Source organism: Herpailurus yagouaroundi, unplaced genomic scaffold (genome assembly GCF_014898765.1).
Source record: "Herpailurus yagouaroundi ecotype Mexico unplaced genomic scaffold, PumYag 428, whole genome shotgun sequence".
NCBI classification, from domain to species: Eukaryota; Metazoa; Chordata; class Mammalia; order Carnivora; family Felidae; genus Herpailurus; species Herpailurus yagouaroundi.
In genome coordinates this window covers 1,518,343-1,528,905 of record NW_024412645.1, presented here as the reverse complement: position 1 = coordinate 1,528,905, position 10,563 = coordinate 1,518,343, and the positions used below count along the sequence as shown (strand labels likewise).

At 48.4% G+C, this 10,563-nt stretch overlaps 1 protein-coding gene across 1 annotated transcript; it reads right to left on the bottom strand.

Moving 5' to 3' along the window:
• Window positions 1–4,047: 4,047 nt before the first annotated feature.
• LOC121022606 (putative SEC14-like protein 6) lies at window positions 4,048–5,405 on the bottom strand. Its single transcript, XM_040463890.1, has 5 exons — window positions 5,368–5,405; window positions 5,037–5,142; window positions 4,821–4,960; window positions 4,559–4,728; window positions 4,048–4,310 (listed from the first exon to the last, which is right to left on the bottom strand). The coding sequence occupies exons 1-5, from the start codon at window positions 5,403–5,405 to the stop codon at window positions 4,048–4,050; spliced, it is 717 nt and encodes a 238-aa protein (XP_040319824.1).
• Between the last annotated feature and the right edge of the window lie 5,158 nt (window positions 5,406–10,563).

Here is a 10,563-nt window from a genome sequence, read left to right as displayed (position 1 = left end):
GGCTCTCATTTCTCCTCATAGCAGCCATTCTAAGTACTGTTGGCTCCCCCACTTTCCAGTGAGGAAACAGCCTCAGAGAGATCTGGTTAAGGTCAGACAAGTGCCAGAAAAAGGACTTGAACTTGGGTCTGCCTTATCTCACAGACTGTGCCCTATTTTCAAAAAGATGCTCAACATCACTAGTCATTAGCAATGTAAATTAAAACCACAGAAACATAACCACGTACCTTCTAGAGTAGCTACACCAGAATAACTAGTAATACCAAGGCCCTGGATGTGGAGCAAAAGGAGCACTCAAACACTCTGGTGGGAATGCAAAGTGATGCAAAACAGTTGGCCAGTTTCCTACAACATTAAACCCAACCAGCAGCTCAGCGGTGATCCCACCCCTGGGCATTTACCCTGGATCGATGAAGACAGGATCACACAAAAACCTGACGAAAATGCACCTAGCAGTTTCATTAGTCATTGCTCCAAACTGGAAGCACAGCTAGTCTTCAACTGGGAAACGGATAAACACTCTGTGGTGCATCGGCACAACAGAATATTACTCAGCCACAAAAAGGAACCAACCACATGCAACAACACAGATGAATCTCTGGGCAGTATGCCGAGTGAAGAAAGACAGCTCCAAAAGGCCACATACTGTATGATGCCATCCGCATGGCATTTCGGAAAAGTCAACTGCAGCGTTACAGAAGAGATCAGCAGTTGTCAGGGCTGGGCTGGGGGAGGGGATCAGCAGTTGTCAGGGCTGGGCTGGGGGAGGGGTTGACCACAAAGGTGATGAGGGAACATAAGGCAAGCTGAGGACAAAGCACAAGCTAGCGAACACCACCCCATTCTCCCCCACCCCATGAGATATGTGTGATGTTCCTCAGGCACTCCTGGCTGCCGTAAAGCTACGAGGCAAAAACAAATGGTTAACTGATGGAGATCACAGTCACATAGGACCTGAGTCTCCGTCAGTTTACAAATGTCTTAGTAAATTACAAGAAAAAGCCTATCTTATCAATAGCCTCATCTCCAGAAACCTATAGACTCAGTTTCCTGGAGCCCCAACATCACCCTCCCCTCCATAGTGTTGTGGGGAACAAAGACAAGAAGGAAATGGTAGGTAAAATTAAATTTCTTTATAACCTGTTGCTCATTGACTTAAGGCATATACAGAGTATAACATTTCTCCAGCAATTCCCTACTGTCTTTCTCTTTTTTAAGTTCATTTATTTATTTTGAGAGACAGAGAGAGAGAGAGAGGAAGAGAACAAGTCGGGGAGGGGCAGAGAGAGAGGGAGAGAATCCCAAGCAGGCACTGTCAGCATGCAGAGCCCTGTGTGGGGCAGAGAGCCTGATATGAGGCTGGAACTCTAGCCGGAGCCCAAGGCAGGACTCCAACTCACAAACCATGAGATCATGACCTCAACTGAAGTCAGCCACTTGCTTAACTGACTGAGCCACCCAGGTGCCCCAACTGCCCACTGTCTTAATGTTAATGTCGTACTAGAGGGAAAACAACCTTACCGGGACAATAGCAAAGCCTCCATTATCTTAGAAGCATATGAAAGTCCTTTTACAGGCCTCCCTTTTGCCTTTACCTCCCCCAACTCCATAGTATGTGATCAGTCACTCCTCACAACCCCAGTGAAGCCCTTTCTGCCCAGGGGTCCTGTCCCTGTGCTTCAATAAAAATCACCTTATTGCACCAAAGATGTCTCAAGAATTCTTTCTTGGCCATCGGCTCCAGACCCCCACCACTCCAAAACCTCATCAAAGGGATAGCAGGAGGGAATTTGGGGGGTGATGGAGCTGCTATGTGTCCTGATTGTGGCAGTGGTTATGGGACTGTATGCATTTGTCAAAGCTCCCGGGATTGTATGATAAAAAGAAAGAGTCTCACAGGTATAAATTACTAAGTACATGCCCTCACTCTGACTCAGCACTGCCTGCTGGAGAGAAAATTTGCACAGGGGGAGAAAGGCAGGCCTTCTAGGTGAGGAGACAGCTTGAACAAAGACAGAGATTTGGGGCAGGGGAGGGTGAGCCTGGAGTGGAGGCTTTGGGTGGGGGGACAGTGGGAGAGGAGGCAGGTGGGGACAGCTGTAGACATGTCCATTATCTGGCCAATGGCTCTGGCCTTCGGCCCACGTTTCAAGAAGACTGTAGCAAGGGCAGATGCTAGAAGCAGATGGGGTGATGGGTGGGATATGGCAGATCATGGGAAACCCCTCGACCCTTGCCTTGGCTCCCCAGTGCCCTCCCCTCCCCCACTGAGCTGCAGCCCACATGGCACCTCCAGCTAACCTCCCTCAACCACCTCCCCTCCCTGCCAACCCCAGTTCCTTGGTGCCGTCTGTGCGAGATAACATGGTAGAATCATGGAGGATGGTAAGAACCAGCCAATCAGGAATCAGTTGAGTAAACTTGCTACCAAAATTCTGGGACAGATTGTTGAGTAGGGGTGGATTATGGTGAGCCCTTAAAAATGAAGGCAATGACCCCTAGGAGCCTATGTGGGGTCCCTAAGAAAGACCTGTTGAATGCCCACATTTCCATATTTGCACAGGTGGCCATATTTGGCCATGTTTGCCAAGTGGCCAATGAAGGAAGTAGTTTGGCTGGCAACCATACTGACAGCAAGCGGGGACAATGTGTGTGAGTAGTGGAATGCTTAGGCCAGAATCTCTGTTGAGATCTAACCTAATGCACCTGTGGGACCTGACATCAGCTCAGTCCGAGGCTGAGTCTAAAATCTTAGTGAAGGGGCGCCTGGGTGGCTCAGTCAGTTAAGCTCCGACTTCAGCTTGGGTCACAATCTCACGGTTGGTGAGTCTGAGCCCTGTGTCGGGCTGTGCGCTGACAGTGCAGAGCCTGCTTGGGATTCTCTCTCTCTCCCTCTCTCTCTCTCTCTGCCCCTCCCCTATTTGTGCACTTGTGCTCTCTCAAAATAAATACATAAACTGAAAATAAAATAAAATAAAATCTTAATGGAGAGTTTAGATGGAGAACCAGACAATGAAGACATTCTCAGATTCCCTAACACTGGAATGGAAAGTTTATGAGTCAAAATTTCTTTCTAGATGGGGAAAGCTCTAAGGTTGAATTCCTTTTTTAAAAATATTTATTTATTTTGGGCAAAATGCCAGTGGGGGAGGGGCAGAGAGAGGGGTACAGAGGATCTGAAGCGGGCTCTAACGTTGACAGGTTGACAGCAGTCAGCCCTATGTGGGGCCCGAACTCAGGCACCATGAGATCATGACCTGAGCCAAAGTTGGAAGCTCAGCCCACTGAGCCACCCAGGTGCCCCAGAGGCTGAATTTCAATTCAGAGTGGTGATTGCTGTATTGCCTTGTCTTCTGTATTAACTGTATCAACCTTGTCTTCTATTTTCTACATTCTGATGCTCTGACATCTGGGGCCTTGCTGACCCTGGGAGGAACTGTGTCTCCCAGGGATAGCCAGTTCCTAGAGATAGCAAACAACTCACCCAGGATTGCGCTTTTCAAATGCAAACCAACTAATACAGAGCCTACACTCCAACCACCTCCAGTGCTGGCTCTAGCACTTAGGGCCACACTATTTCCTTGCCCTGATCACCCTATTACCTGGGGCAGTCCCTATGCCCCAGAGCCTGCTGACATTATGCAAACTAGCTAATCCTAAAGATTTCCCCGCCGCACCCATTCCTTCCAGGGAAAACCATAACCAAAACTCCCGCCCAGTTCCTCTCCCCCTCTACCTCACGAGGAACCCTGACGTTTATTCCATTTGTCGATTTCTCCATGTGGCTTTCTGTGGCTTGGCATCTCCATCTCCTCCTCTTGGGAACTGTGAGTAATAAATTATCTTTTCAAGAACGGCAATTGTTTCCAGATCTGTTGGTCTTACTATACCTCAAGTGTTAGAACAGTAACTCATGACTTGGTATTGGCTCATAGAAAAGAGCCTAGAGTTTTCACTGAGCCTGAGGTCCCAGGAGGATAGAGTGTTTTGGTTGCTTTGCTGTGGCTGTCTGGCCACCGGGACATGGTCCCAGCAGTGACACGGTCCTTATACGCTGACCCACTGTGACAGATGGGCTGGGAGCAGCAGTTGTAGGATTCCCATCCCTGGGGAGGTTGGAGGGGGTCTGGCCAGGTAAGGCTGTGAATTCACTGTGGACCCAGAGATCAAAGGGGAGGCTGTGGGAGCCACAAGGTTTGCCCAGGATCTCTCCGTCTTCTCCACAAAGCTTTGGTCAGTGAGCAGCACCTCCACAGTGGAGTTGATGTGTTTGGAATGAACTAGGCTATAAGTGTTAAACCTCAAGACATCTGCATTGAGGGACAGGGAGACCTGCATTCAGACAGGGTGACCCACCCAGGACCTCATCCTCCATGGTGTAAATCCTTGTACCAGGACCCAGACCAGGGAGCCATTGTCATGCCTGAGAGCCTGAAGCCGGCTATACATTGTGTCTACCGGAGCCAGGGGCCCCCACGTGGCAAAGCCTGGATGCACCTTGAGGCGCCTGCCTCCAGCCCCCCAGCTCCTAGTGGAGCTGTTTGCTGCCAATACTGACAGATGCCAGCCTCGAGGCAGGCGAGGCTCCCATCCTCAGGTACCAGGTGGGCTTTGTAGCGCCGGATGAGGAGCACCTCCACCATCTCCCCCGCCCGCTTCCACTCACACGTCTTGGTCTTCAGGAAAACCCCGAAGCCGATGTCTGCCCCATGTGATGCGAACTGCCACCTGCAGGGGACAGGGCCCTACTAATGACCACCAGCTGGGGCTCCGGGGCCGCTCCCAGCTGGGCCCAGGTGTGGAGTGGCCGCCATCCCTACCTGAGCACACAGCCCGGGAACAGGATTTCGTTCTCCACCTGCACGAAGGAGCCTCGGGCCACGGTCATCTTGTGCTCATACTGCATCCTCACCTGGTTGCGCAGGTAGTAGCTCTTGGGCACCTCACCCCCATAGTTGATCTGTGGGTGAGGGCTGCTGAGTGAGCACTGACCCCAGCCATCAGCCCTCCCTTCTCACCCTCTGGGCACCCGGTACCTTGGTCAGACACTTGGGGTTGCCATCAGGATCAGTCATGGTCCCCCCAAACTCCATGGGCAGCTGCTCAGGGCTGATGAACTTTGGCAGCTCCTGCTTCCATTGCCTGTGGGAGGAGGAGAGGGGACCTGTGGGGTCTCAGAAAGGCTTGAAAGAGGCAAGAGACGCCAAGCCCAGTGCTTTCCTGTGGCATACTGCTTCCTAACCCTGGCATGCTTCTGGTGCCCCTAGGGGAAGAAGCTAAGAGACTGTAAATCTAGGCTGGGGGTTTACTATATGCACCTGTGTTGACCAGTTCCTGCCCCCAGGTCTGCCCCTCTAGACCCAGTACCCTGCCCTCATCTGTCCAGGTGTTGGCCCCTTGGCCATCTTAGTAGGGACTCAGACTAGCACCTCATGGAACCCAAAGCCGAGGAGGGGCTATCTCTGACCTGGGCTTCCTTTCCCTTAGAGACTGAACTTCCAATCAGCCTCTCCCCTCAGCATCTACAGCTCCAGCACCCCCAGAACTGGGGGCAAGCTTGTGTCAGCTCTCCCACAAGCTGCTCTGAGATAGCCAATGGTGGTCCATAGACAAAGGAAATGTTATTGTAGGAACAAAGTAGAAGAAAGCAGAGGTAGGGTCACCTGGGTGGCACAGTCAGTTAAGCATCTGACTCTTGATTTCGGCTCAGGTCATCATCTCATGGTTCATGAGTTCAAGTCCCACACTGGGCACCTTGCTGACAGTTCAGAGCCTGCTTGGGATTCTCTCTCTCTCCCTCCCTCTCTGCCCCTCCCTCATGCTCATGTGGTCTCTCTCTCTCAAAACAAACAAACTTAAAAAAAAAAGCAGAGGAAAATATCTAACATATCCTACAATAGGTATGAACTACTGAAACATAAAAGCAATGGAGAAACCAAAGGAAAAGCCCCATGAATGTAACATAACACAAAGTCAAAAGCCAAAGATAGCAGGAAAACTACAAACTGGGGAACATGCCACAAATATGACAGAAAAGGTCAATGCACTTAATATGTAAAGAGCACTTATAAATCAATAGCAAAAATACTTTTCTAGAAAATGGGCAAGAGATACCAGGAGGCAATAAATAAACAAAAAATTAAAACATCAATTAGCATTAAGAAAAATTCTTACCACACCAGTGATAAAAGAAACCCAATGCAGTCCCTTAGATTCAGAGCAAGAATGTCATCACACATCATGTAGCCTCTGGGAAACTCTGGTGTATATACTGAGAGGATGAGAGTGAAAAAGGCAAATAACATCTAGATATTATTATGAAAATAGTTTAGACCTTGAGGGCCCCCTGAAAGGGTCTTGGGAGCCCTCAGGGTTCCAGGACCACACTTTGAGAACTACTGGTTCAGACTGTGAATGACTTAAAATACATAAGGAGGAGGGACACCTGGGTAGTTCAGTTGGTTAAGGGTCTGACTCTTGATTTTGGCTCAGGTCATGATCTCATGGTTCATGTGATCGAGCCCCGCGCTGGACTCTGCGTTGACAGCAACACAGATCTTGCTTGGGATTCTCTCTTTCCCTCTCTCTCTGCCCCTCCCCTACTTGTGCATGCACACACACTCTCTCTCTAAAATTAATAAATAAACTTAAAAAACCATAAGGTGGATAACCCAAAAGGTCACATCTCCACACTGTCACCAACCTGTGACTTTGAGCCATTCCCTTCTCTGTTAGAGTTCAGTTTTCTTGCCTCTCAGTTAAGGCAGCCCATGACCCAGTGGCCCCACCTCTTGAGATCCACCTGAGAAAAACACTCACACATTTGTGTAAGGAAAGTGTGTAGGTTTTCCACATTGAAGAGTTCGTAATAATGAAACATTGGAAACGACCTGAATGTCCACCCCTAGTGGGCTGGTTATGTAAATGCTGACCCCTCTACCCTGTGAAATACTATACAATCATTAAAAAGGACAAGGTGTATTAAAACATTCTCGGACAAAAAAAAAAAAAGAAAAAGAAAAAAAAACATTCTCGGACAAATCTGCAAGCCATATGTATTATCTAATAAAAAGAGCAAGTTGCAGAATAATTCTTATAATATATTAAGTCATGTGTTCTTGGTATTTCTATTTTATTATATTGTTGATATTCTATCTATACTCTTAAAAAATCTTTTAATGTTTATTTATTTTTTTTTGAAAGAGAGATAGAGTGCGAGTGGGGGAGGGGCAGAGAGAGAGGGAGACACAGATTAGAGGCAGGCTCCAGGCTCCGAGCTGTCAGCACAGAGCCTGACACGGAACTCAAACTCACGAACCACGAGATCATGACCTGGGCTGAAATCAGACGCTTAACCAACTGAACCACCCAGGTACTCCTATTCTATATTATATTTTGTATATTTATATGCATATTTCTGTGTGTATGCATGGAAATGTATTGAAAAGAGTCTGCAAGATACACAGAAACTGGTGACAATGGTTATTTTGGGGGGCTCAGGAGGCTTCAATGTTATCAGAAAGGTTTGGATTTTTTATAATGAGAATATTTTCAGATATCCCCTGTATAAACTTTATTTTTTTAAAAATGGTTTTTTTAAATGTTTATTTTTGACAGAGAGACAGAGCATGAGTGGGGAGGGGCAGAGAGAGAGGGAGACACAGAATCCGAAGCAGGCTCCAGGCTCTGAGCTGGCAGCACAGAGCCCGACGCAGGGCTCGAACTCACAGACTGCGAGATCATGACCTGAGCCGAAGTCGGACGCTCAACCAACTGAGCCACCCAGGCGCCCCATAAACTTAAAAAAAATAATAATAACGTGACAATAGAGCACTTCACCATTGCCAGCCACTCTTCAGTCGTCAAATTTATAATTCAAGAGGTTCATGGAGCAGATGGAACCAGTTCTGTCCCACTGAAAGTCGGGCTTCCAGGAAGGGAGCATTTAAAAAATTTTTTTTTCAACGTTTATTTATTTTTGGGACAGAGAGAGACAGAGCATGAACAGGGGAGGGGCAGAGAGAGAGGGAGACACAGGATCGGAAACAGGCTCCAGGCTCTGAGCCATCAGCCCAGAGCCCGACGCGGGGCTCGAACTCACGGACCGCGAGATCGTGACCTGGCTGAAGTCGGACGCTTAACCGACTGCGCCACCCAGGCGCCCCAAGGGAGCATTTAAATCAATCACATAGAGTCACCCACTGGAACATTCTGCAGCCTTATAACTATACTAGAGAAGAAATATTTTTTAAGATTAAAAAAAAGGTTTTTTTTTAAGAGAGAGAGAGACAAGTGGAGGAGAGGCAGGGAAGATGGCGGCGTAGGAGGACGCTGGGCTCACCGCGCGTCCTGCTGATCACTTAGATTCCACCTACACCTGCCTAAATAACCCAGAAAACCACCAGAGGATTAGCAGAACAGAGTCGCCGGAGCCAAGCGCAGACGAGAGGCCCACGGAAGAGGGTAGGAAGGGCGGCGAGGCGGTGCGCGCTCCACGGACTGGCGGGAGGGAGCCGGGGCGGAGGGGCGGCTCGCCGGCCAAGCAGAGCCCCCAAGTCTGGCTTGCAAAAAGCGGAGGGGCCTGACGGACTGTGTTCCGACAGCAAGCGCGACTTAGCGGCTGGGAGGTCATAAGTTAACAGCTCTGTTCAGAAAGCGGGAAGGCTGGAGGACAAAGGGAAGGAAAGCTGCTGAGCCCCCGGACGACAGAGCTCAGTTTGGTGGGGAACAAAGGCGCTCGCCAGCGCCATCTTCCCCGCCCATCCCCCAGCCAAAATCCCAAAGAGAACCAGTTCCCGCCAGGGAACTTGCTCGCTCCGCGCAAACACCCAACTCTGCGCTTCTGCGGAGCCAAACCTCTGGCAGCGGATCTGACTCCCTGCTGCTGCCACAGGGCCCCTCCTGAAGTGGATCACCTAAGGAGAAGCAAGCTAAGCCTGCCCCTCCTGCCCCTGGGCACCTTGCCTACCCACCCCAGCTAAGACGCCAGATCCCCAGCATCACAAGCCTGGCAGTGTGCAAGTAGCCCAGACAGGCCACCCCACCCCACAGTGAATCCCGCCCCTAGGAGAGGGGAAGAGAAGGCACGCACCAGTCTGACTGTGGCCCCAGCGGTGGGCTGGGGGCAGACATCAGGTCTGACTGCGGCTCCGCCCACCAACTCCAGTTATACACCACAGCACAGGGGAAGTGCCCTGCAGGTCCTCACCACGCCAGGGACTATCCAAAATGACCAAGCGGAAGAATTCCCCTCAGAAGAATCTCCAGGAAATAACAACAGCTAATGAGCTGATCAAAAAGGATTTAAATAATATAACAGAAAGTGAATTTAGAATAATAGTCATAAAATTAATTGCTGGGCTTGAAAACAGTATAGCTGACAGCAGAGAATCTCTTGCTACAGAGATCAAGGGACTAAGGAACAGTCACGAGGAGCTGAAAAACGCTTTAAATGAAATGCATAACAAAATGGAAACCACCACGGCTCGGATTGAAGAGGCAGAGGAGAGAATAGGTGAACTAGAAGATAAAGTTATGGAAAAAGAGGAAGCTGAGAAAAAGAGAGATAAAAAAATCCAGGAGTATGAGGGGAAAATTAGAGAACTAAGTGATACACTAAAAAGAAATAATATACGCATCATTGGTATCCCAGAGGAGGAAGAGAGAGGGAAAGGTGCTGAAGGGGTACTTGAAGAAATAATAGCTGAGAACTTCCCTGAAGTGGGGAAGGAAAAAGGCATTGAAATCCAAGAGGCACAGAGAACTCCCTTCAGACGTAACTTGAATCGATCTTCTGCACGACATATCATAGTGAAACTGGCAAAATACAAGGATAAAGAGAAAATTCTGAAAGCAGCAAGGGGTAAACGTGCCCTCACATATAAAGGGAGACCTATAAGACTCGTGACTGATCTCTCTTTTGAAACTTGGCAGGCCAGAAAGAGTTGGCACGAGATTTTCAGTTTGCTAGACAGAAAAAATATGCAGCCGAGAATCCTTTATCCAGCAAGCCTGTCATTTAGAATAGAAGGAGAGATAAAGGTCTTCCCAAACAAACAAAAACTGAAGGAATTTGTCACCACTAAACCAGCCCTACAAGAGATCCTAAGGGGGACCCTGTGAGACAAAGTACCAGAGACGTCACTACAAGCATAAAACATACAGACATCACAATGACTCTAAACCCATATCTTTCTATAATAACACTGAATGTAAATGGATTAAATGCGCCAACCAAAAGACATAGGGTATCAGAATGGATAAAAAAACAAGACCCATCTATTTGCTGTCTACAAGAGACTCATTTTAGACCTGAGGACACCTTTCGATTGAGAGTGAGGGGATGGAGAACTATTTATCATGCTACTGGAAGCCAAAAGAAAGCTGGAGTAGCCATACTTATATCAGACAAACTAGACTTTAAATTAAAGGCTGTAACAAGAGATGAAGAAGGACATTATATAATAGTGACAGGGTCTATCCATCAGGAAGAGCTAACAATTATAAATGTCTATGCGCCGAATACCGGAGCGCCCAAATATATAAAACAATTACTCATAAACA

Excerpts from the sequence above, each read along its gene's own strand:
- LOC121022606 (XM_040463890.1), bottom strand. The coding sequence starts at position 5,405 with ATGGCCAAGGGGCCAACACCTGGACAGATGAGGGCAGG. Across the intron at positions 5,143-5,367 it reads CCTGGACAGATGAGGGCAGG|GCAATGGAAGCAGGAGCTGC; the intron begins GTACTGGGTCTA and ends CTCCTCCCACAG. Across the intron at positions 4,311-4,558 it reads CTGCCTCGAGGCTGGCATCT|ATGTCTTGAGGTTTAACACT; the intron begins GTCAGTATTGGC and ends CCCTCAATGCAG.